The sequence below is a fragment of the Leptopilina heterotoma genome, unplaced genomic scaffold, assembly GCF_015476425.1.
Source record: "Leptopilina heterotoma isolate Lh14 unplaced genomic scaffold, ASM1547642v1 Lhet_417, whole genome shotgun sequence".
NCBI lineage: Eukaryota > Metazoa > Arthropoda > Insecta > Hymenoptera > Figitidae > Leptopilina > Leptopilina heterotoma.
The window spans coordinates 708,018-735,298 of NW_025111076.1; the positions used below are offsets into that span (position 1 = coordinate 708,018).

Below are 27,281 nucleotides of genomic sequence, written 5' to 3' on the forward strand. Positions count from 1 at the left end.
TCGGGATTATTGAACGTTGCAACTAGAAGACAATTTTTTATAGGAAATTTGCTTTATTCAATATTTAATAATAAGAGCCCCCCTTATCTTTATGATTTGTTTGAGTTTAGGGACTCGGGCGAGCAGAATCTTAACAGGCTTCGAGAAAGAAAATCAGTTTTAAAGATACCTAATCACCGTACATGTAAAATGCAAAGTTCTTTTATGATTAGAGGTGCGAGGTTATGGAATAAATTGCCACCTTCGATTAGAGATGTATCACAACAATTTTCTTTTAAGAAACTATTTTTTGAATTGCTATTTAAATGTAACAATAATTTATTTGAAATAACTTATTGGTAAATTAATTAATATATCTATATTTTTTTTCTTTTCTTTTTCTCTTCTTGTTATTTTGTTATTCTTTAAATATAGTTTATATAGGATAATATTTACATTATATCCAGTCACAGTTAATAACTTGAACCAAAGTAACAATATATGTAAGCTAAAAGCATATTATATTATAAGATTAATTTATTTTTATTTTTAATACTCAGTATTCTAATATTACTATTATATATTTTTTTTCTCCTTTTATGATACAATATATCATTTAAATATGTATATTATGTACTGTTCCTTGGAGGGCTAATTAGCCCTAGGAACTTTCAAAAGTTAAATAAATAAATAAATAAATTATCTAAATATTCGTAAGGTAAAACTCCTTTACGCGTTAATAAATTTATTTCCTCTAAAGTGAAGTTAGAAAAAGTTTGTTTGACAGTTTTATAATCTGTAAGGTATGATGCTAATTTTTCTAAAGATGATGCCATGAATTTGAAGGAGTCGATAAATCGAAATTTCATTTCAGTTCCTTTTACATGCTTGCTAAATGAAATATATTTTTCTTTATTTATCGGTAAAAGTTCAATCCTTCCTTCAAATTCTAAGCAAATATCTTCAATTATAAAATGAGCTTCATACCCACTTAAATTGTGAAATACAACAGGTATTACTCGTGAATCTTGATAATTTAAATTACATGCTTCATGTGCAGGGCCTCGATATTTACCTGTTAAATGTGAATGATCTCGAACTTTCTTGTCAAGTGTAGATATTTTCCCTTCACAAATGTGACATGTTGTTGATTCTGTATATGCCTCAATATCCTCTGCTGTCAATCTATCCATTGGAATTGGATTTTTCATAATTGCGTCAACGTTTTGAGCAATTTTCTGCAACACCTGGGAGAACCACTTGGCAGGATTCATTCCTTCTGGACTTGAATTATAACTGGAAAGTGAGTCATCATAGCTGCATTTAATATAATATCCAATGCTCAACATTTCATGTCGTTGAATAATTTCCGTATTAGTAGTTGTTTCTTCATCTCTAACAGGTTTTAAAAGGCACTCACAATCTGCGTAGATTACAAATGGAACTTTTTCTTTATTTCCATGATTTTTAAAATGAATGAAATTCTTTCCGGGTTTGGGTAGGTTAATTCTGCATTCATTTAATGTTCGGCACTCGTCTACGTGATTTGTTAGTGTTTCCTCTGTGATAAAGTAATGAAGACATCGGTCGCAAATGTATTTTTTACTTCTGTTTTTAGAGACTTGAGAACTCACGAGACGAGACAAATTCTTGATCCACACGTAGTGATAATCTAGTGAGATGACTTGATTATTATCATTATCATTAACACTAGAACCCTCATCTTCATAATGACTTTCAACTCTTAACAAATTGACATGCTTCTCCTTTTTCTCAACAGTCAAGTGCAATGGAACAGTAATAAAATTCTTGCCTTTTAATCGTAGTCCATATAAATTTATGGAGATTTCATTATTTTGTTTTTCAAATTTCGAAATATCTTTTAGTTTTAAAGGGAAATCTATTTTATCAAAGTCTAATTCATTTTCAAATTGATAATAATTGTAGAGATATATTGGATTATTATCTTGTTGGTGAAGAGCTGATAACACGGCCCACTTGAAACACTTTTGATCATAATTTTTAACGTTGATGCAAGCCTTTTTTGATTTTATTTGACGAGGTAAATGAATGTATGAACCTACACGTATCGCATTGTACTTATTTATATTGATTTCTAATTTCATTATGGAATGTAATGTCCATTGTGATTCCTTCTCTGCAAACTCCTCCACTTTCTGCAATATTAGCTCCTTAATATTCTTGTTGTACCAATCATTTAAAACTGTTGTTGGAAAAATTGGTTCATTTTTTACGTTGAAATATTTTCATTCAATTTTTTCTTCATCATTTGCAACTTTCCTAAATTTTGCAGCAAGAACAGCATAAACTTTTAGTGGTCCATGTCTCTTTATAATATCTGGGATATGTTCTTCGAAACGTATGAAAGCATCACCTAAAAATGCTTTTACATCTATGTGTACCAAGTTAATAATGAAACTAGTTTGAAGACGACATTTGAAAGCACTCTCACAATTGCTCCAACGAACACGATCCGTAATGTTATCCATTTCTACCGCTGGAGATTCTGATTTTTTTGAATTTTCTCCCATTCCAAATCCTTGTTTCAAATAAAAGTCAAACTTTGTATTCAGACAAATAAATTGCTGAATTAGGTTAAGACATTTTTGGCTTCCTGCTGAAGAATAAGGTCCGTTTAATATTTCCCTTAAATTTGCAATATATTTTCCACACGTTGTCATCCGTCCTGTTATGTTTTGAGTCCAATCGATTTCAGTTTTAGTTGAGTTCATCAAATTAAAGCCATCTTCTGCAGCATGAAGAATACTTTCAATCTCCTGAAGAAGCGATGAATTGGTTTTTCTCAACTTTTCTGCAACCTCAGGCTTCAAGTTTGTTTTTCCCTGTCGTTTACCAGCTATTCTACAATTTAAAGAAAAAAAATATTTTTTTTTAAATTCAGTTTTTCAAAATTTATTTATAGTTTAAATATATTGTTTAAAATATGATTCAAACTATAAAGTCTTAACAAATTTTTATATAAAATCTTACTCTGAAAATTGTATTTAAAAGCTGCTAAATTGAACGGTGCTGCCACCTAAAATTACAACGATGCTGCCTACTGATGCACGTCACCTAAGCATTCAACGGGGTCTCCCTTCTACACGCCACAGCTAGTGCCGACTTGTAGCGGTGGAGCCTTTCTCTTTCCGCTGCGTTGAGACTCTATCCCCCTCTCACTCTCTCTCACGTCAACTCCTTCTGACGGTGCTCTCCTACTCCGGGACTCTCTCTCGCTCGCTCTCTCCTTCTCTCTCACGCCAAGGTGCTCTCCTCTCCTACGCTGGGACTCTCTCTATCTCGCTCGCCCCTTCTCTCTCTCTCGCTCTCTCCAACTTTGCATATAATATTCTTCTGCTGGTTGACCCTCTCTGCTTCTGCTGGTTGATCCGGTTGACTCGAAGACGCTGCTACGAATGCTAACTCCATTGAATTCCAGATATTTATACCCAAACTCACGGATTCACACATAGCAAATTGCACTAGTAAAAAGGGTTAGGTTAGAAATTAGGGTTAGGTAGAAATTTAACAATTTCAAAAATACGCGTCATAACCGACTGCAGCGCTAGTGGCGGCCTCGCTAACTAATTTCAAAAAACGCGCGCCATTCACCGACTGCAGCGCTAGTGGCGCCTCTAGCGGCAGCCTTGAGAACTATCACCGAGAACTCACATTGTCTAACTACTAATATCCAAGGCTTGGAAAGTCAGGCATTTGCCTTGGCAGCCAATAGTGATCCAATATTGGCTGCCAATGCTTGTCAAAATCGTGATCATCCCAAGACTCTGGCAATAGTGGCCCAATATTGGTTGCTATTATTGCACCATCATTGGTACTGCTGGCTCCCAATATAGGACCATTATTGCACCAATGGTTAATTTTCCATTGGGAAATAATTAATAAGATGGGTAAAATGGGGTACTCAAGAAAGCAACCTATTTTTTTCGACAAATTTTACAAGTAAAGGTTGCATCTTCATCTTCGTGATCGACACCAGCATAACTGCAGTGAGCCCATTGGCCGCAGACAGAACAAGCAGCCCAGCCTTCATTTGAGTCTAAATAATAACCATTACAATAGAGACAAGGTGTATTTTCCACTTTACCATCGCTAATTGATGATTTAACCTGACAAGCTTTTTCTTTTGGTCACTCTTATTTTATTCAGTCTTGATTTAAGTAGTTTTCTTAACTTCTCTTATTTCGCTTTTCATTTGCTTAATTTGTGTACCCCGTCTTGACATACTCTCCCCTACCCCATCTTGCCCACACATACGAAATTGAATAAAACGATTAATTACTACAATTTACTATTCAACAAAGAAAAATAACATATGCTTCCTTTCTTCTGTAACCCTTGCCAGTTATAAATTTTTTTATATAGTTTATTAACTGTTATTATTAAATAATAAACACCTCCTAAAAAAAGTGAAAAAATCACAAGAAAATCGTCGAAAACAGTTTTTTTAGTAAAACAGATAAAAGAATTGTTCTCATGGCTTTTAGGTTTTATAAACAAGAAACTATCGTCTCGGTGCAGTATTATGTAAAATATAATCGCGATTGGTTAATTCGTTTGTTAAATAGGGCCAGTACCCTGTCTTGTCCCACTTTTCCCTAATACTTAGTCATTTATTATAAATTATATTATATTATTTATATGTTATATGTTCATTTACAATTATTAATTGATAATTTCTAATCATTAATTAAATTTATTTTAATTTATTTTACTTTTATTAATTTAAAATTATTAAAAATAATTTACATTCAAAAAAATTCCTCGTAGAGCTGACTACTTTTTAACTACTCTTCTTAGTTCAATAAGTCCCCAATAATATTCAAAAACTTGTATTAACTATCAAAAAGTAGTTAAAAGAATTAAGAATGTAGTTTGTGCAATCAGATTTTGTAGTTTTTTTGCAATTTTACTACATTTCTTAGTTAACTAAATTCTAGATTTTTAACTACATAAAGAAATAGTAAAATTAACTATACAAACAGTGCTAAGTAAACATGTAATTACACTGAAAAAAAATTATTTGATTCAATTAACCGATTAATTGACTATTATCAATTAAATATTTACTTAAAACAAATAATATCACAGCCACACAAAAAAAAGTTCTGATCTGGGGGTCTCACTATGTAGACTTTATGTTTTTTGGGTCGCTGAATCCGAATCCGAGGTCCATTTAACCTCATCAGATCAGGATTTTGACATAACCTCAAAAAACCAATATGGCGGACACATTTTTGAAAAGTTCATTGGATTCGCTTGAAATTCGTTACTCGGGGGTTTTTGGGGTCGCTGATTACGAATTTGAAGTCTGATTTCGAAAATCCGATAAACTTTTCAAAAATGTGTCCGCCATATTGGTTTTTTGAGGTTATGTCAAAATCCTGATCTGATGAGGTTAAATGGACCTCGGATTCGGATTCAGCGACCCAAAAACCATAAAGTCTACATAGTGAGACCCCCAGATCAGAACTTTTTTTTTTTGTGGCTGTGTATTTATTGGAGGCAATTCAATGGTATTTAAACCAATAATAATTGCAGTATTTAAAGCAAATATCATTTAATTGACTCAAATAAATATTATTTGATTCAATTGAATATTTAATTGATAATAATCAATTAATCGGTTATTTAAATCAAATAATTTTTTTTTTCAATGTATTTAAACTAGTTTCAGTTTTCACTTTACTATATACCCAAAGTAGTTGGATTTAAAAAAAAAATTATTTTCAGTGTATTTTAATTTTAAATAAAAAAAAATAATAATAATTAATAGTTTTTGATTATTAATTATTCTTATATATGTTATAACAAAATTTAATATAGGTAAGTTGTATATTTATGTAATTAATTATTAAAATACGGCGTCAAGAAATATTTACATTTTTATATTACATTGCGCATGGTTTTTTATTGTTGTTATTTTATTTATTTTTAATTTTATTATTATTTTTTTATAACTCAGTCATAAAAAGGCGTTTTTTGGTACTCCGCAGATAAGTAGAAAACTGCCTTTTCTTGAACAGAGCGTCATAAGAGCTCTTATTCGTACGGAGCTGGAGTGCAAATATAAGACTACCCCAGAGTACGAAAAAAAAATAATGTAATGACTGCGATGAACCAAGTAAAAGGACAGACTGAGTCGATGTTTTTATCGAGAATTGTAGCACACAGACTACTGCAAAAACACGTCGTGATAAACTCATTTGCACAGGCGTAGATATATATATATATATATATATATAGCAATAGTTATGGACAGCACTACCAACCTAAGATTCGCTAGAAATCTAAAAATCTCTATGATTTCGCTATCATTGTCAAAACATTTCCTCAACATAACCTCACTTTTTCTTATCAACTATCAGAATAATTAATATTTTGAGAACGGGGGGCTTTGCCCCCTGAAGTACCCTTCTCCTTGTAAGCCACACCAAAGGTTTTTCAACATTAATACTAAAATAAATTGTTTACCTTTAGATTGTCAGGCCGTGTCATAAAAATAATTTAAACTTTGCGAAGAATTTTATAAAAAATTTTAAATAACTGATTTTTTCGACTAATTTTATGCAAATGTTAATTTAAATAATTAAATTCATGAGAAGTTCATGAATTACATTTATGAGAAATTTTTATTATTCATTATTTATTATTCAGTTTTAAAATTTTATTAAAATAGTAGATATTGAAAATCATTGAATTGCAAAAAGTTTTCAAAAATAATTAAATTTTACAAAATATTCAATTAAAATTTTTGACAATAATTAAATTCTTGCAAACGATTTTATTAAAAATTTTTTAAATTATTAAATCTCCGAGAAGAAATTTATTACTTTTAAAACTAATTAAATTCTTGCGATGAATTTTCTGATTTATGAACAAAATTGAATTTTACAAAGAATTTTATTGAAATATATCAAAATATTTGAATTTTCAGGAATAATTTTTTTAGTTATCGACATAATTGAATTCTTTAGAAGAATTGTTTACATAAATAATTGAATTCTTGGGAAGAATTTTATTACAATCTAAAAGAATAATTGAATTATTTCAGAGTAATTTACTGAGAATTGAATTTAAAAACATAGATTTCTTTCGAACAATTTTATTAAAATATTTTAAAAGAATGGAATTCCTGTAAAAAATTTTAATACTTTTGTAAATAATTGAATTCTTTCAAAGAATTTAAAAAAAATATATTTTTTTAAATAATTGATTTTTCGAGGAATTAAAATTAAATTTTTATAAATAATTACATTTTTCTTATCAATTCCTGTAAAATAGAATTACTGAGAAAAATGTTTTATTTTTGGAAATACACTCGACTCTCGGATCTTTTGCACTTACGGGACCAAATCCTCTCATACCTTTTACCAAAACAAATGCCATGGTAACGCAAAACAAAACAATATGTATTTAATGACAGTATTTATGTTTTAGTTTTTATATTTACATTTATAATAATTAAAATTTTAATATAATTTCGCGGTGATCACGCTATCTCTTGACTAGATCATCTAAAATCAAATCGTGAAGAAGAAATCGTTAGGTAATGATATAATGAGGTACTTGAACGAAGGGATTTGAAAAATTTTGATTTTTCGCAAAATGGCGGATGTTGAAAGTCAAAAATTGTTTTTTGACCAAAATTTTACTCACATTTTCAGCTATACAAAAAAAATTATTGTCAAAAAAAAATCCTTCGTTCAAGTACCGACCAATTATATAAAAAATAAGTGGTAAAAATTTCAAACCGATCGGTAAAGCCGTTCTCAAGTTACAGTGATCACCGACTCCCAAAACATGGTTTTGAGAAAAACGAGTTTAAAGTTTTGAATACCGCCGCCTGGCCACAGTAACGGCTGAGATGGCTGCATTCAAAATTCTATATCTTCATAAATAATAGTCCGATTTATCTCAAATTTTCAGAGAATACTTTTGAAATGGCATACTTTTAGAAAATGCATTTTTAAAAAAATCGATTGTTTGAAAATCCTAAGTGTACGTAACCCCTTAACCCCTTGGCTGTCAACGACATTTCCACTGTTTGGGCCAAAAGTGTGTTGAAAAAATTTTTAATGGATTTTTATGAAACTTAGTACCCTAAGGTTTCTGGGGTCGCTGATTACGAATCTGACATCAGTTTTTCGAAATTCAAAATGGCGGATCCAAGATGGCGGAATTTTTTCAAAATTCGTCGAATTTGCTTGAAACTTGTTACTCGGGGGTTTTAAGGGTCGCTGATTACGAATCTAAAATCAGTTTTTCAAAATTCAAAATACAGTACGAAAACCTAGCACGTCAGTCATATCCCATGAGTGGGAGTGAGACAGACTTATGCGATTCCCATACTTTCCTATGACTGACGGATAGCTTTTCTTACTGTATATGGTTCAATATGGCGGAAAATTTTTTTAAATTTATTGAATTTGTTTGAAACTGGTTAATCTGACATCAGTATGATAATTTTTGGTGAAATCAAATTTCGATAAATACCTTGAAAAAATAATGACAGATTCATAATCAGCGACCCTAAAAACCCCCGAGTATTCAGTTTCAAGCCATTATAATTAATTTTTTATTTTGTCGTGCGCCATATTGGATCCGCCATTTTGAATTTTAGAAAACTAATGTTAGATTCGTAATCAGCGACCCTTAAAACCCCCGAGTAACAAGTTTCAAGTCAATCTGATCAATTTTTTATTTTGTTGTCCGCCATATTGGATCCGCCAATTTGAATTTTGGAAAATGAATGTCATATTCGTAATCAGCGACCTCGAAAACCCCCGAGTAACCGGTTTCAGGAACATTTAAGAAGTTTTTAATCACTTTTTTTAAGTTGCGCATATATGCGTCATGAACCACTTTTAACCAGTTTAGTTTTGCGCATATATACGTCAGCGACAGTCAACGGGTTAACCAGCTATTTTCGTTGAAAAATACAAAAACTACAGTAGTTTCAAAATTTTAAAAACTCAATTTTTTAAAATTTTTAAATTTTTAACTTTATATTATTTTAGCTTAGGAAAATACAAACAACTTTTCTCTACAGCATTTTTTGATAGAAACTTTTTTTTTTTAAGTTTCTGGGTCAGGCTAGCTCAACTGGGTTAAAAAAATTTTATTGATTTTCTAAAATGTTATAACTAAAATATATTTATAAAAGTTTTAACATTTTAGAAAATCAATGAAATTTTTTTAACACAGTTGGTCTTGTATGACCCTTTTTTACATTTTAATTTTTGGTCCTATCTTGTTGGAAATGGTTTTTTACATTCTCATAACATGAGAAGGTATTGGGTGTATTCCACGTCAGTTCAACACAAAAAATTTTATTAGGTTTTGGGATTCGGTTGAAATTGGGTAGATTATATCCTCTGGTGGTAATAAATAAAATCCCCAAGCGATTTTAAAAAATTTCAAAAATTGGCGGACATATTGGATTTTTAATTTTTTTGTACTTTTTTTTAAAAATATATATCTCTGCTTGTTCTTAACGGATTTTAGTTTATGACCTCTTAAATTGTTCGTATTGAAATATACTTTTATTTAAAAAATTAAAATTAAAAAAATTATTTAAATTTTTTGTTTAAAAAATTAATTTAATTTTTTGAAAAGCCATAGAAAAAATATGCTACCTTCAATTTTGATCATTTTTTTACCATTTGTAGCCATAAATGTGTTGAACTTGTCCTAAAATTTTCATCGTGGGACAGCCAGTAGTTTTTGAGAAAAAAAATAAAACGTAAATCCTCGCATAGCGCTGTAGCGCTCAGTTTTAATGCCGCACGATTGTAAATGGAATTTTAATGAAAGTACGAGTTTTTATTAACCCTAGAACTACAATATGATTTTTTTATAGACTAATGAAAAACTGGGGTGGTTTGGTACCCCAGATTTGAAACAATTGTAAAAGGTTACCTTTTTTGTAATTTTTTAATTTGTCAACAATGTGGCTAATTTGAAAAAATTAAACGGATTTTCAAAGGTAAATAGAGACAATTTTATTTTGATTAAGGCAACTTGAAAATTTAAATATTATTTACAATATATACAAATGTTATATGATTTTAAAATAGAATAAAAATCATTTATTACAAAGGAGGTTTCTATTTTTTACGGGGGAGTTTCCGAGGTCTTACAGTTTTTCTTTATTTACCTTTTAAAATCCGTTTAATTTTTTCAAATTAGCCACATTGTTGACAAATTAAAAAATTACAAAAAAGGTAACCTTTTACAATTGTTTCAAATCTGGGGTACCAAACCACCCCAGTTTTTCGTTAGTCTATAAAAAAATCATATTTTAGTTCTAGGGTTAATAAAAACTCGTACTTTCATTAAAATTCCATTTACAATCGTGCGGCATTAAAACTGAGCGCTACAGCGCTATAGGAGGATTTACGTTTTATTTTTTTTCTCAAAAACTACTGGCTGTCCCACGATGAAAATTTTAGGACAAGTTCAGCACATTTATGGCTACAAATGGTAAAAAAATGATCAAAATTGAAGGTAGCATATTCTTTCTATGGCTTTTCAAAAAATTAAATTAATTTTTTAAACAAAAAATTTAAATAATTTTTTTAATTTTAATTTTTTAAATAAAAGTATATTTCAATACGAACAATTTAAGAGGTCATAAACTAAAATCCGTTAAGAAAAAGCAGAGATATATATTTTTCAAAAAAAGTACAAAAAAATTAAAAATCCAATATGTCCGCTAATTTTTGAAATTTTTTAAAATCGCTTGGGAATTTTATTTATTACCACCAGAGGATATAATCTACCCAATTTCAACCGAATCCCAAAACCTAATAAAATTTTTTGTGTTGAACTGACGTGGAATACACCATTGGATTTGGTGGAAAATTGACTTTTGCTAATTTTATGAAATCTTTGCCTTTTGAGGTGCCCTGAATCCAAAAAACATGGTCCGGCGAATACGTCTATCTGTCCGTAGACAAAAACTTTCTTCCCACGATAACTTTTGAAAAACTTAGTATTTTCCAAGTTTTTTTGAATTTTTGACTCTTTGTCTCATCTTAGTGGAGGTGCTTTATTTTTGCTTCTTGAAACGACGGGTAAATGGAGGATTGTTTTTATTTTCTTAGTTCAAAATTTTTTTTAAAATGCTGTGCCTGCCTGCGCAGGCAGGCGCAATGAGAGTAAGGGAGAAAAAACATTAAATTTAAATTTTCTGACTCTCTTACTCTTATGTGTTACCATGACGACCTGCAGGCAGGCAGGCAGTAGAGCTGTGCGAGCGCCTTTAGAAAACGTTTATTATTTTATAACTTATTCAAATAGTTGTATAGCATTAAAAATGGCGATTTTTTTTAAATCTCTAATTGAATTTCTTGTTTAAGCTCAAAATAACATATAATAACAATATTTGTTAATATATTTAATAAATTATGTATAAAATAATATATTATAATATTCTATAAAATTTAAATTATTATTTAAAAATCGTAAATCGAAATGATTTCGCTCGAAAAACAACTTGATGTACTGCAAGTTTCTACAAAATTTGATTATTTATTATTCAATCACTATTGTAAGAAATATAGTAGTTCATTTGTTCGTTCTAATTTTTTAAAAATATCTTTAAAAAAGAAACTAAAATCGCGTTTTAAGCTTGAAACATTTTTTGAGGGTCAATTTGAGATTTTTGATTCACACTTACTGTATTGATAAAAATTACAAAATATTTCCCAAGTACCCCTAGGGCGTGTTGGCTAATGCAACACGCTATGCATAAAGAGCAACCTACGATACCGCATCGACAAAGTGTCTGTTCATTGTCGAAAAAAACTAAGAGTAATATAGGGACGTTCGTTTTTTTAAAAGAAAGCTGAGATACCAGAGTAATTTTTCTAAGAGATAAACACTTAAATAAAACAAAAATGTCCGAGTAAATCAACAAAGAGTGAAAAGTTATTCATTACGCTCCGGTCTACACTATACACAAAAAACTTGATAGTAATACTTTAAGAATATTTTAGCTGCTTCTGCAAATCATGTTTCTGCTAAGAGTGTTAGTATAATTAAAAATAACTTTACAATTTTAATCATCAAGACCAAAAATATACATTTAAATCCACTTAATCTCGCAATCATTAGCAAACAAAAACATATTATGAGAATGTAATCCTTAAAGTCGTAGTAACTTTAAGAAAAAAAATATTTTATGAAACATATAATAAGAAACAAGTACAAGAACGCAAATAATGCACAACAATTGCAGACCACCGCGAGCGAAGCGCGCAACAACACACGGAGCGCGAAGCGCGACGATCAATATTCGCGCGCCCCGAGGCGCGCTGAAACTTGCGAGCGAAGCGAGCCCTCGCGCGAAGCGCGGATGAGAATGTGTCCGCGCTTGCGCAGGCAGATTTTTTTTAGTATAGTTTTTTGATTTCTAGTGTTAGCGAAATTAAAGTAGTATTAATTCTAAAAAATAGAAATAATACAGGTTTGCCACAAAAAATTAATTTTGTTTTTCCCTGACTTTTCCCTGATTTCCAGACAAAATTTTAACTTTTTCCCTGATCATAAAGAATATTCTGATTCACTCTAAAAATTATTAGATACTCAAAAAAAAAACATTCTACTACATTTACTTACGAATTTCTTAAATTGTAAAATTATTCGCAAACATAAATAACTAAATTTTAAAATAAGTATTTAATTATTATTTTTCCATAGGAATTAAAATTCTTCAAAACATTCAAATTCAAAATTTTTTTAAATTAAACAACTTATAAGAATATTATTATAAAACATGAAGATATCAATTACTTCAAGTCTTATCCACTCGGAGTGATTGATATCTTCATGTTTTATAAAAATTTTAATTTCCATTAAATTTTTCAAAAAAAAATTAAATTATTTACAAAAATTATAATAAAATTCGTTGCAAGAATTCAATTATTTTCATAAATAATAAGATTCTTTACATTATTTCAATTATTTAAAAAAAATTTTGAAAAAATTCATTGCAAGAATTCAATTACTTTCATAAATTAATAAAATTCTTCACAGAATTTCAATTATTTTTAATACAATTTTAAGTAAATTCTTCAAAAAATGGCAATATTTTCAAAAATTTTGTTAAAATTCCTTGAATTCAATTATGTATTTTATCAATTATGTATTTTTAAAAGTTCATGCTATAATGCTTTTAATATTGAATTATTATCTTAAATTTTAACTAATATTCATTTTCAAATAAATTTTTATTGAAAAATTCTACAAGAATTCAATTATTTAAATACAAAAATATATAATTTACTGAATAAATAAATGTTTTTCGAAAGTAAATTATCATAAAGAATTTTATCAACAAATTTAAATTTTTTCGAGAAATTTTAATAAAATTTTCAAGAATAATTAAATTTTTCGAGGAATTTAATTTAAATTATATTAAAAATATAACTGAAATACAATGATGAATTTAATTATTTATGAAAATAATTGAATTTTTGTGAAAAATGTTATTATTTATGAAAACAATTGAATTATTGCAAAATTTGTTTAGAATTTTATCAAAATTTTTTTTTTAATAATTGAATTCTTTTGAAAAATTTTATTAAAACTGTATAAATATTGAAAATCATTGAGTTGAAAAAAATTATTTGAAAATAGTTAAAAATTAGCAAAGAATTTTATTAAAATTTTTGAAAATAATTGAAATTTGGAGAAGAATTTTATTATTTTTAAAGATAATTGAATTTTTATGAGAATTTTTTTAAATTTTTGAACATAATTGAATTTCCGCGAAGAATTTTATTACTTTTGAAAATAATTGAATTTTTGCAATTATTTGTAACTTCTCTAAAATTCAATTTTTTCCATTTAGGTACTTAAATAAAAATCCCTGACTTTTCCCCGATTTCTCTGAGCAATTTTAATTTACCTGACTTTTCCCTGAATTCCCTGATTTCCCTGACCTATGGCTATGGTTATGCGAAAGTAAACAAATTCAAAACAGGCGGAACGAACCAACACGTATTTTACTTTCAGTGGTTGTCAATTGCGCGCACAGTTGCATGCAACTTGCGCGTTGTTGTTCACTAAAACTTCTGTTGTGGACACGGCCTTAATGAAAATTAATCTTTTGAGTCGGTATTTTTGCAGTCGGCGAGCTTCGCCCCCCGAACCCTCCCGGCCGGGGCTCCGCCCCTGGACCTCGTCGGGGGGAGACCCCCCGAACCCCCCCGCGTGATAAAACATGCTTGTACGTTTGAATTTATATCGGTAAACTAGTTTTGTGACAAATCTGGGTGTCTCGTTTTTAACGCCTTTTTTTATAACTTTATTATAAAAAGTATCGTTCGTTACTTGCGTGAACTGTTTTTTAAATCTCGCGCAAGTTTCTGAAACTCGTTTCCGGCTCGGCGCCTCGCCTTCAACTCGTTTCAAAAACATTGCGCTCGTTTCAAAAACGCCATCAGTTCACACTAGTTACGAAATGTACTATTATAATATTATATTATTCATTTTTTCTAAAATTATTACAATAAAAATACCTTTTTTTAGAACTCCCCCATTATATTCTCTTGCAGTTACCTAAGTTCTCTGCGCGAAGAAGGGTCTTATCCGAGCGCTTATCGCACGAAAGACCAAGTAGGGGAGCGTGGGGGAATTGGAGCCCCTTAAGGAAAATTATTTAAAAAACCAACTTATCTTTATAATAATACATTGTTTTCGTTATTTCCTACTCATTTCATTATGTATCTTTAATTATGTTTAATTAGAAACTTAAAAAGAGAAAGTAAATTGGAAAAAAAAAATTTTCAAAAAAAAAATACATTTTTTGCGATCACCCAATTTGTGGGGTAATGGGAGCTTTCACTTGAAATTTAAAAAATTTCCATATTTTAGGAATATTTTTTGTTTTCTAATAGAAAAAAGTGTTAATACTTACAATGAAGCCAAAACTTTAGACTTAGAATAAATTTTTTCCTAAATTATAATTGAATAAAAAATTTTTGAAAAAAAATTAAATTTTTCATTTTTCCCACCAAAAATTATTTTTAAATTAAAAGTTTTTTCATAAGGTGATATCTTTTACAATTTTCAAAGAAATAACGAAAGACGCAACATAGTAACGAAAATTCTTTGGTCTGACACTAATTCTCCCATTACCCCACAGAATTTTTACAGGACAAAATTTGAATAAAAAAATAAAAACATAAACAAATTTTATTATTATTTCGATTTTTATACAAGTATACATATCTACACATATTCACCTATAATATAATGAAAAAACAGAACTAAATAATACGATTTTAACTACTTATGGTGATGTTTAGAAATATTTGGCATTTTACAACGAAAACTCAAAAAATACATTTTCCCTTGTCTTTACTAAAAATTTGTCAAGAATGTGATCGTTTGTTTTGGAATGATATAAACAAAGGTTGTAGAAGATTTTCTAGCCATTGCAGCGAATTTGAAGGCTTTTAAGTGCGTGAAATTTAAAAGCTCCCATTACCCCACGCTCCCCTAACTGCCAGTTACTTGGTATTTCGTGCGACGAAGCTCAAATCAGCATACCGGTAACTACAGTTTTAATAATTTATTTATTGTTTAAACAAATAAAACATTTATTTTTACATCATTAAAAAGAGGGCATTCATACGAATTAAAAGTAAAAAATGGTGTTTTATAATCATTTCAATTAGGCTATGCGGGAGGGGGCAATGAAGATTCGAACAGTTTTTCTCGAAATCTTTCAATCTGCAGTTACTGTGTTTCTCGAAAACACGGCAGAATTGAAGGGCTACATGAAATAAGGGGACGAACGCGTGGTTGAAAGGGATAATATCAGTCAGGTAGCAGCGAGCGGCTCAAGGCTTGTCACTGCTACCCGACTGGTAGTATCCCTTCCAAGCCTCGCGTTCGTCCCCTTATTTTATGTAGCCCTTCAATTGAGCTCCCGGATCAAAAAACTGGATTTGCGTTCAAACAGGGAATTTTCACCTCAGTCAGGCAGCAAATAGAATTTTTTGATCCGGGAGCTCATTATTTCAAATATTTGAAAAATATTTAATTAAACTGATTAATAAGAATTAAAAATTAAAACTATGAATTGAAAAATAAATTTTAAACTATGAAAAAATTAATTACCGGTTGATTGCTCTTCATAAGATTACTCATAAATTGACAATTGTTTCGTAAAAAATTCTGAAAAAATTCAAATAAAACTAAGCAAAAATGGAGGACTAACTCTGCTGGGAATCGAAACCCAGGACACACAGTTGCCGGTTGATTCCTCTTCCACTGAACGACAGAGGTCTTGGGTTTTGATCCCCAGCAGAGTTAGCCTCCTATTTTTGCATGTTTTAATTTTCAATTCTTATTTTTTATATTAATTAACAACGACATTAACCAAGAAAAATTATTGAACAAAAAATAATAGAATTTATATGACTTCTAGGTACCTTGATCACGTTGCCGGTGGTGGTGATTGGCGAAAATATTACCTCTGCGATCCTCTCTCCTTTACTGGATCAATTGATCAAAAGAAACTTATGATGGGCGGTGAAGCTTGCATGTGGGCCGAATTCGTTGATAGGTAAAACTTATTGAAAACTTATTGAAATGACACTCCTACTGAAAGGAGTGTCACAAAAAATACGACTTCGAGTAATATTTTTAGAACTCTCAAATTTAATCTCAAACAATTTGGCTGCTTTTTCCGTGTTAGTAGATACTAAGATACTTTAGAAAACATCTTATTTTAAGATGTAAGATGACATTTTTCCATCTTACATCTTATTTTATGATATCAAAAAAGACACCTATTTTAGCAATGCATTGAAAAAGTATTGTGCAGGGATCATAAACTGTCATCTTCTTACTTTTTTCAACTTATGGCACCTATTTCATCAATTTTGTAATCTTTTTACTTACATTTTGAATAAAAAATAGTATTTAAATGTTTTTAATTAATGTTTTTAAAAACATTTTTTAATAAATGTTTTTAATTAATTTATATTTCAATACTGCACTCAAAATAATTGAATTCTTATAAAGAATTTTATTAAAATTTTTAAAAACAATTGAATTCTTTAAAGAAATTTTATTGAAATAGGGTAAGTGCACTAGTTTCTGCAGCTTTCCAGACAAGATATCTTTTGCATAGAAAAAAAAATATTTATAGCAAAGTAATTATATTTGAAATTTATTAAACCAATTGTTTGTATTGTTAAGAAATTTTTACAAAAATTAATAGCCTACAAAATTAGACCATTTAATTAAAATTAAATAATTAAAAATAATATTGAAAGCGTCTAATTCTGCGCGCTGTTCAATTGCTGCGCGTCACTTTCTGTGGACAAAATAACATGCAGTTAGTAGTAAAATAAATGATCATGGGAAGGTGAAGAATTGAAAAATTCAATGTATCGTCAAAATTGCGACGTTTCGTTGGCTAAGGTTTGCCAACCTCATTAGGCAGATTCGTTAAAACATAAAAATCGCGTTCTAACTCGTCAAAATAAAAAAGATTTCATTGAGAAAAAATATTTCTTTATAACAATTTCAAATTTATAACAAATTTATAATTTCAACAATTTATAACAATTTTGATATATGTGGAAATTGGTATAAAGAAATATTTTTTCTCAATGAAATCTTTTTTATTTTGACGAGTTAGAACGCGATTTTTATGTTTTAACGAATCTGCCTGATGAGGTTGGCAAACCTTAGCCAACGAAACGTCGCAATTTTGACGATACATTGAATTTTTCAATTCTTCACCTTCCCATGATCATTTATTTTACTACTAACAATTAAACTATGGAAGGATTTAACGCTTATCACTCAAAATAACATGCATTTAGATGTAGGTACTGAAAATAATTGAATTCCTACGAATAATTTTATTATTTATGAACATGTTTAAATTATTAAGAAGAATTTTATCAAAATCTTTCAAAATAATTAAATTGTTTTGCAGAATTTTATTAAAACGTTTGAAAATAACAGGGAAAAAACCTGTGATCCCTGCAGATTGTGAGGGAATATTGCCTCGCAATGTTAAAAAATATTTCAATATTGTTGTACACGGAGAGAAATTTATAGTAAAGTAAAGTATGATTTCATTATATGCCCTTTCGGGCCTTTAGTTTACAATCTCCTCAACATCACTACTAAACTTTTCTAACTTACAAACTCTTTGGGGTTCCTACTTTTGCGGCTGCAGCCGACTTAGGTTAGGAGTACTCGCATTCGCCTGGACATTTGGCCAGGAGAGAGGAAAACTGCAGTAAACCCACTTCCCGAGTACAACCGGTTTATTGACGTCGATTCATGAATGTACATTTGGATAGCCATCACAAATGCACAAACATAGCCTCGGCGTCAAACCTCCCGTTTGAAATATCTCGATCAGCGAAAAAACCGAGACTGTAGCGATTCACAGAGGGTCATCCATTCAAGCACTAACCGCGCTCAAATGATGCTTAACCTCTGCGATCGCAAGCCTTGAGATTCCGCCAACCGAGCTATACTATCGGTGAGAAATTTATAGTAGTGGATAACATAATGATGGTTAGGATGACCATCTTTAATGCTAAGTATACGGACAGCTATCTAGATTGTAGTATTTACTATCAGAAGATTATTGAAATTTGATTGTACAGGTACACGGAGAAAATTTATTCCTGAAATTTTACTGAATTTAGTTTGGTAAAACTGGGATGAACTGTTAAAACAGTAATTTTTCAAGAACTAGACTGTAAAAGAAATTGCATTAAAAAATAATGTAAAAAGCATAATCCTTACGATTTATGTATTAGCGCTTCACTTACAGTTCGGTAAAACGTAAGCCAAGTGCTCGCTACATTCATATTTATTGAGTAGTTCGGTAAAACGTAAGATATAGTGTTCGGTAAAACTGACGAGTTGCAATTTACTGAAAGTTCGGTAAAACGTAAGGAAAAGTGTTCAGTAAAATAGAACCAGTTGCAATTTACTGAATAGTTCGGTAAAAGTTGAAGAACAAAAATAAAAAATAATTTTACTTCAGTAGATCTATATTAATACTGCCGTAAATCTCAATTTACCTACTTCAATCACTACCTAAACCCCCTACAATTGTTTACGAACAAATACTAATTGATACACCTGCCTACAGTACATTCTAAACGCATACACTAATACATACATCGAACGCTTTACATTATTGCTTCAGAAAGTTTCAACTGTCCTTATATATTAATCTCAATTTTATTTCACCGCTTGCGAGAAAGATTCAAATTAATAAACTATCGTTGTACAAAATTAAAAATTGTCTCTATTAATGAATCATTTCTCACTATATTCAAAGTCAATTTATGAAGTATTGTTAAATTATGTTTTTATTATTATAAAGAAAAATGTTTAAATTCGCATTTAATAGAATAAAACAATAATTTATTAAAATTCTTATTATTCTCAAATTTTTGTGTTAAAAATTAAAAATATACCCGAGTCGAAATTTAGACCCTACTTAGCCTCTGAAAATGTAGGGCTTATTCAGGTTTAGGAGTCGTAAAGTAGGGTCTGATTTCAATACAATTTTTAAAAACTAGACCCTCCTTTGACTCCCAAAACAGGCTGAAATTTGCCAATCTTCCATTTGGAGAAGCAAAGGAGGGTCTTCTTCTAAGAAACCTATACCGTACTTTTATACCTCGTAGACCCTACTTTCATACTCCTAGACTCTACAATTAGAAAAAGAAAAATTTAAAGATTTGCTCAGATTCAATTGAAGCACTTGGGATGAGTAAAAGTGGAATTTTATGTGTTTTATAGCGTCTATATACACGAAGTGTATATAGACGCTATAAAACACATCAGTATTTATGAATTTGGAGTACTTTTTGCATTTGCAGTGTTTCAAGTAATGCATTAAAAAATAATTCAAAATTTTCTTTTAGAATGTAGTGTCTAGGAGTATGAAAGTAGGGTCTACGAGGTTTAAAAGTACGGTATAGGTTTCTTAAAATTAGACCCTCCTTTGCTTCTCCAAATGGAAGATTGGCAAATTTCCGCCTGTCTTGGGAGTCAAAGGAGGGTCTAATTGTATTAGAATTAGACCCTACTTTACTACTCCTAACACTCAATAGACCCTGAAAATTCAGGGTGAAAGTAGGGCTTAAATTTCGACTCGGGTATACTATCCCTTCCTACGTTATTTTTAATGATAACGTAGGAAGTTTCTTAAAGATGGTAAGCCTAGTATTTCAATTCATAGGCAATTATAATTATACAAAGTGAATTTATCATTCGGCAGTTAAATATTAGAAAGAAAGAAGCTATCAATAATCCGAATCAAATTTTTACTAAATAAATAGTATATGTATATGTAATGTAATAATATATAATAATGTATATGTAATGTAATAATATATAATAATGTATATGTAATGATAGTATATGTCAAAGAGTTCGGAGAATCTCGGAGTGCATGTATCTCAGTGGTCAGAGCAGTCTACCGGCAATAGAAAGGTCGTGGGCTCGTATCCCACCATGCTACCGTTTTTTTCTGGATTCTTTGATAATTTTAAAATTATTAATTAATTTCGAAAATATTTTTCAGATTAAGCAGGTTTCTGTATTCGGGCAGCTGTGCTGTCGATACATATGAAATCTAAGAGCTTATAGAGATTTATTTGAGATATTTAATTTATTTAGTAAAAATTTGATTCGGATTATTGATAGCTTCTTTCTTCTTAATATTTAACTGCCGAATGATAAATTCACTTTCTATAATAATTTATTTGGTTATTAAAATACTATTATACTTTTTACTATGAATAAAAAAATATTAAAAAATTACCACTTGTAAAATGTTAAATGCAATAAGTAAAGTTATTTAATTCTATTATTAAAAATTTAGTTTAATCTTTTTTAATTCAATTTATTACTTTTAACTTATTCTAATTTTTTTCTCATATGTGATTCAATAATAATTGTAAGTTTGAATGGTACTGAGATATTAAAACTTTACTGTACACACGTGTCGTTAGCATAGTGGTTAGAGCGTTAGTCTGTAAGTCCGTAGGTTCGATTCCTATCGTGAGCAATTTTGTTTATTTTCATAGGTTTGCGATATTTCTAGATTCCAATCGTTAGGTACTAAAATATGAAAATCTAATGCACACTTACTGTTAATGCCTATTATTTAATTTTTAAATGTTATAAACAATTCTTTTCTATTTCATTTACTATATCCATTTGTTAGTCTCCACCTTTAATACAATTTCTTTAACCCATTAAGAAAAGTTAGCATATGTACACTGAGAAAAAAAAGGCGTGTTGCAGCACATTTTCGAGTCATGTTGCGCGACTCAACCCTGTGTTCTGCTAGACACTTTTTTGGGGCGCGCAGCGTTCCCCTGAGTCGAGGCTAGCTGTATTTAAAGTGTATTACACGCTCTTTGGGGAACGCTGCATGCCCCAGAAAAGTGTGTAGAAGAATTCAGGGTTAAGTCGCGCAACGTGACTCAAAAATGTGATGCAACGTGCCCTCTTTTTTCTCAGTGTATATGTTCTCGGGTAACATCTTAGATTGTAAAAAGTGGACAAGGGCCATCCAGACAAGGTTCTTGGGGGGGGGCCATCTGCTAGACGTTAGCTTGATGACCTTATATGAATGGAATTTTTATTTAAAAAATTCCAGGAAGTTTGAATTCTCGGGGGGGGGGGCATTACACTGTGCCCCCCTCCCTTGGATCCGCGCCTGGAAGTGGATAGTATATTGTACCCAGTAACATAATGATGGGACCACGTACAAACTATTTTTAACCATCAAATTTTAACTATCCATTTCTCTCAGTGTAATTATACTGCCATGTAATGTTGACACAATATTGAGCTTAAAATGTTATTTGAGAATTGGATAAAAAAAAATTATACGACTAAATACAATGCAGAGCCAATTTTTTCTTAATTCAAAAACACTGTTCATCTCTTTAAAGCCACAAAATGGATTCAAGAATTTCGTAATATGATATAGAACGTTATTTCCATGATGATGAATTTTAGTTTATTATAACGATGTTATTTATAAATAACTTGCAGAAACAACGTCCATTCAAGAATATGGCCTCGAGCAAGTGCGGCAGCTGAACGACTTTGGAGTTTTGAAGTACAATCTCTGGACTATGTCTCGAGGCGTTTGGAGGAGCATGCTTGTCGCATGAACAAACGTGGTATTCCCGCTCAGCCACCCAATGGAGCGGGTCTTTGCATCGTCTGATATTCACTGCCCAAATATATTATTTCTCTATTAAAATCGTTTTCAGTCATTTTCAAAAACGTGAAAAATCAGTTTCTCACTTTTGCTGACAGATTTCCATAATCTCAACCAGAAGGAAAGTAATTTTCTAATCTGAAGGAAAATTCTTCTTAAAACTCATAGACTTATACTTTTAAAATAAAAGTATTCTTATTTAAGGAGGTTCTCCGGCTGCTACTCTTAAAAAAATCGATTTTCTTCCAATTTTATTTAAATTTTGAGGAAATGTTTCTTCGAGTGCGCTCTAAAAGTGGTAGAAATTTCAGAACCCTTTGCCATGTCAAAAAACGAGATATCGTAGTTGGCATTTTTCATTTTCAAAATAATCGCATGTAGAAGCTGAAGTTTGAACTTGAATATTTTAAAATTTAGCATGGCAAAGGGTTCTGAAATTTCTACCATATTAGAGCGCAGTCGAAGAAACATTTTCTCAAAATTTAACCCTTTAACGCCCAGCGGTTTCGATCGAAACCACTTTTCATTTCAAAAAGCTATAACTTCGACAAAAATTAAGATATTTTTTAGTTCTAAACGCTCATGACCCACAAATTTATAAACCTTTATGAACAAAATTTACATTTTAAAAAATAATTAACAATTTTGTAATTACAACAATAATAAAAAAAAAATTTGTTGAAAAATTTGCAACAAAATTACAAATTCGAAAATAAAAGAAAACAAAGCTACTGAAAATTGTTACTCGGGGGTTTTCGGAGTCGCTGATTACGAATTTGATATCAGATTTTAAAAATTCAAAATGGCGGATCCAATATGGCGGACATCATTTTTTAAAACTGATTCAATTTGCCTGAAAATTGTTACTCGGAGGTTTTTGGGGTCGCTGATTACGAATCTCATGCCAGATTTTAAAAATTCAAAATGGCGCATCCAATATGGCGGACATCATTTCTAAAAAACTGATTCAATTTGCCTAAAAATTGTTAATCGGAGGTTTTCGGAGTCACTGATTACGAATTTAATTTCAGATTTAAAAAATTTAAAATGGCGGATCCAATATGGCGGACATCATTTTTAAAAACTGATTCAATTTGCCTGAAAAATGTTAATCGGGGGTTTTCAGGGTCGCAGATTAGGGGTCGTCATATACAACGTGGTCAGTTTTTCAAAGATTTTTGATCCCCCCTCCCCCTTGTGGACACAAAAATACATGGGATCGTGGACATTTTCAAACTTTTCTAACCCCCCCCTCCCCCAAAAGTGTCCACGTGGTATATGGACGACTTCTTACGAATTTGATGCCAGATTTTAAAAATTTAAAATGGCGGATCCAATATGGCGGACGTCATTTCTAAAAACTGATGCAATTTGCCTGAAAATTGTTACTCGGGGGTTTTCGGGGTCGCTGATTGCGAATTTGATATCAGATTTTAAAAATTCAAAATAGCGGATCTAATATGGTGGACATCTTTTTTAAAAATTGTTTTAATTTGCCTGAAAATTGTTACTCAGGGGTTTTCGGGGTCGCTGATTACGATTTTGATTTTAATTTTTTAAAATGTAAAATAGTGGTTTCAATTTAGTGTATAAAATGTCCTAATAAAAACGAGATCAGAATAAAATGTTCGATACCTTCGTGACAATGTGCAAAACAAATGCCTAACGCGAAACCGGCATCATAATGATTAATGGAATATTCATTTCTATATTCGTAATAATCAGAAAAACAAATGCCTAACACAAAGACGAAATCAATCTAAAATGCTTGACTATATTTGTAAAAATCGGAAAACAAAAGCCTAACATGAGAACGCGATCCGAGTAAAATATGAATCTACATTTGTGACAATCCGATAAACAAATGCCAAATGAGAAAACGATGTCAAAATTAAATTTTCGTTTACATTCGTGACTATAGAAAAACAATTGCCTAACATAGAAACTAACATTGGATTAGTAAACAGCGACCCCGAAAACCCCCGAGTAACAATTTTCAAGCAAATTGAATCCGTTTTTAGAAAAGATGTCCGCCATATTGGATCCGCCATTTTGAATTTTTAAAATCTCACATAAAATTCGTAATCAGCGACCCCGAAAACCCCCGAGTAACAATTTTTAAGCAAATTGAATCAGTTTTTATAAAATGTGTCCGCCATATTGGATCCGCCATTTTGAATTTTGAAAAAGGACATCAGATTCGTAATCAGCGCTTTCAAAAACCCCCGAGTAACAATTTTCAGGCAAATTGAATTAATTTTTCGAAAAGATGTCCGCCATATTGGATCCGCCATTTTGAATTTTTAAAATCTGACCTCAAATTCGTATTCAGCGACCCCGAAAACCTTTATATACGAGCAATGACGTGAATTGTACTGCTACAAAAAAGTCGGGCGTTAAAGGGTTAAATGAAATTGGAAGAAAATCGATTTTTTAAGAGTAGCAGCCGGAGAACCTCCTTAAGGCATAAATATTTTCTAAAAATAAAAAAAAATATTCTTTCTTCTCAATAATGAAAGATGGCAAAACGTTTTTTATAATAAAGAGACAAATTTTTTTAGTATAAGTATAAACTCATAAACCGAAAATTTAAGTTTTTCTCAAATTTTTGAAAAACATAATACGCACAACAAATGTTGTTATGTTTTATGAGTTTGTGTTTTTATGTTGGAGTTTTTTTTTTTTTTTTTTTTTTTTTTTTTTTTAAATGACTTCAGGCTTAGCCAACTGTCAGAACACACACTCTTATATACCAACTTGTTTTTGCGTTTCTACAGAACGACTTTGAGGTTAGGAGTACTCGCATTTGCATGGACCACCCGTCTAATGGGTTTTCTCGCCAGTGGAGAGGGAAACTGTAGAAAACCTCTCCGAGTACAACCGGTTTATCGACAGTCGAATTCTAATGGTGTGTACCGGACAATAATCGACGGTGCACATCATTATACTTCGACGTCAAACCTCCCGCTCAGATTATCTCACGTGCCGGAAAAATCCCAGGCTAATGGGCGCGAACCAAGTACCCTTGGTCCGCCCACCGAGCCAGGCATTTATCCGACCAATTCTCTTATGAATTACTTTCGTGAATTTTTCTTTACGTCTACTTGAAAAAAGTTATAACTTTTGAAAGTCTAACTGTTTCTATCCAAAATAAGACAGAAACTCATAAAAAATTTCTATTTTGAGTTGATTATGAGTTTTCTATGCGGTTAATTGAAAAAGTTTTGGTTTTTCAAAATTTAATAGTTTCTACTAAAAATAAAACAGAAACTCAAAAACTTTTCTTTTTTGAATTATTATTTCAGGTGCTGATGAGTTTCTTTTTTAAGTTTCTTTCATGATTTTTTCTTTACATTTACTAGAAGAAGCTTTGGCTTTTGAAGGTTTAATAGATTCTGTTGAAAATAAAATAAACTTATAAACTCCCCTTTTTCTAGTTATTTTTTGACTTCTTTAGGAGATTCTCTTATGAGTCTTTTATGAATTGCTGTTTGTAACTAAATAACAGAAGTTCTGGCTATTAAAACTCTTGCCCCACTTAAAACTTTATAAGTTTAATAATATAAACTTAAACTTTTGCTTATGAGTTTTCATTATGTATATAGTAAAAAAAGTTTCTATCTTTAAAAATTGCTTGAATATCGGAACTCGCACATCTTTTGATCCAGAATTTCTATGTGTCCCTTCAAGAAAAATAATTTATCCTTGATAAGAAAAAATGTACTAAATGAAATATTCCTTGGATGTGAAGAAAATTATCTCAAAATAAGAATTTTACCCTTGATGTAAAAACGTTAGAGAAAAAGTTCTAACAATGAGAGGAATTTACTATATGAATAAAAAATACTTTTCTCTGGATGTCACTTTTCGTTGAATCAAAATTTTAATTACAAATGTAAAAATTTTTCCGCAATACAAATAAGGGGCCGTACACATAATACGTCACGCGATTTTTGACCATTTTTGACCCCTCCCTCCCCCTATGTCACACTTCGTCACAAACCTTGAACCCCTCCCTCCCCCTACGTCACGTCACACACGTAAATTTCACTGTAAATTTTATACATTGGACATTATATATTATATACAACACTCTAAATTATTGAATCAGTTAGAAATAACTGATTTAGAAGCAAGAAATCAGTCACTAATTCAAATAGTAATATTTTTTTTCTGACAATTAGTTAAAAATAACTGATGTTTCAATAAAATTTTTTTGGATTGATTTAATTATTAGTCACGTTTAACTACCTACATAGCACCGAAACTTTCCTAACAATTTATTGAAGGCAAGCTTCGAAATATTTAAATGCAATGTTTAGTAAAAATTGTATAAAGATTTAAATATCCCACTTCAATAAATGTTTAGCGCGAAACATTCCTGAAAATTTAACTTAAATTTTCAGCAAAATTTTTACGAGTATAGTCAAAAGTGTAATTAAATGTTCAGGAAAGTTTCAAGCTATATTTTTAAGAAAATTTGACGATAAACATTTATTGGAGTGAGAAATTTAAATCTTTACACAATTTTAAATAAACAAATTGCTAGTAAACTTTTCGAAGTATGCAAGCAAATCTTTAATATACATATATTTAGAAAAGTTTCGGTGTTTTGTGGATAATTTTTCAGTTATTTTTAACTGATTCAGATACAAAAAGACAGTCACTGCTGATTGCCAGTTTAAACCATGATTTTTAACTGATTCAAATTAAGAGAATATATTACTTATCATATTATAAATAATATACCAATAGATGTTAAACAGGTACATATAATAGATATTAAATAATTTAGAGCATTTTTAACATGTTTTATTTAGAAAAAGTGCCATTGTCACATATAATTTCTTATAATCTTTGAATTTAAAAGATTGTGACGTAACACATGAGTTCACCCCCCCCCTCCCCCATGTCACACTTAGTCACAATTCTCAGACCCCCTCCCTCCCCCTAGCCGCGTGACGTATTATGTGTACGGCCCCTAAGGAAAAATTATTTTTCACTTCTTGGTGAC

The 27,281-nt window shown here is 30.5% G+C and overlaps 1 protein-coding gene across 4 annotated transcripts in view; it reads left to right on the plus strand.

The window, feature by feature from the left end:
• Window positions 1-27,281, plus strand: part of LOC122506403 (beta-hexosaminidase subunit beta-like) — a 128,301-nt gene that overhangs the window by 55,183 nt on the left and 45,837 nt on the right. For 3 of the 4 annotated variants that reach the window (XM_043618546.1, XM_043618550.1, XM_043618548.1), the window contains exon 7: window positions 16,463-16,600. In XM_043618546.1, the coding sequence (XP_043474481.1) occupies window positions 16,463-16,600 (138 nt within the window). Of the gene's footprint in view, window positions 1-16,462; window positions 16,601-22,095; window positions 22,948-27,281 lie in introns of those variants that run through there. The other variant, XM_043618547.1, reaches the window with a different exon arrangement.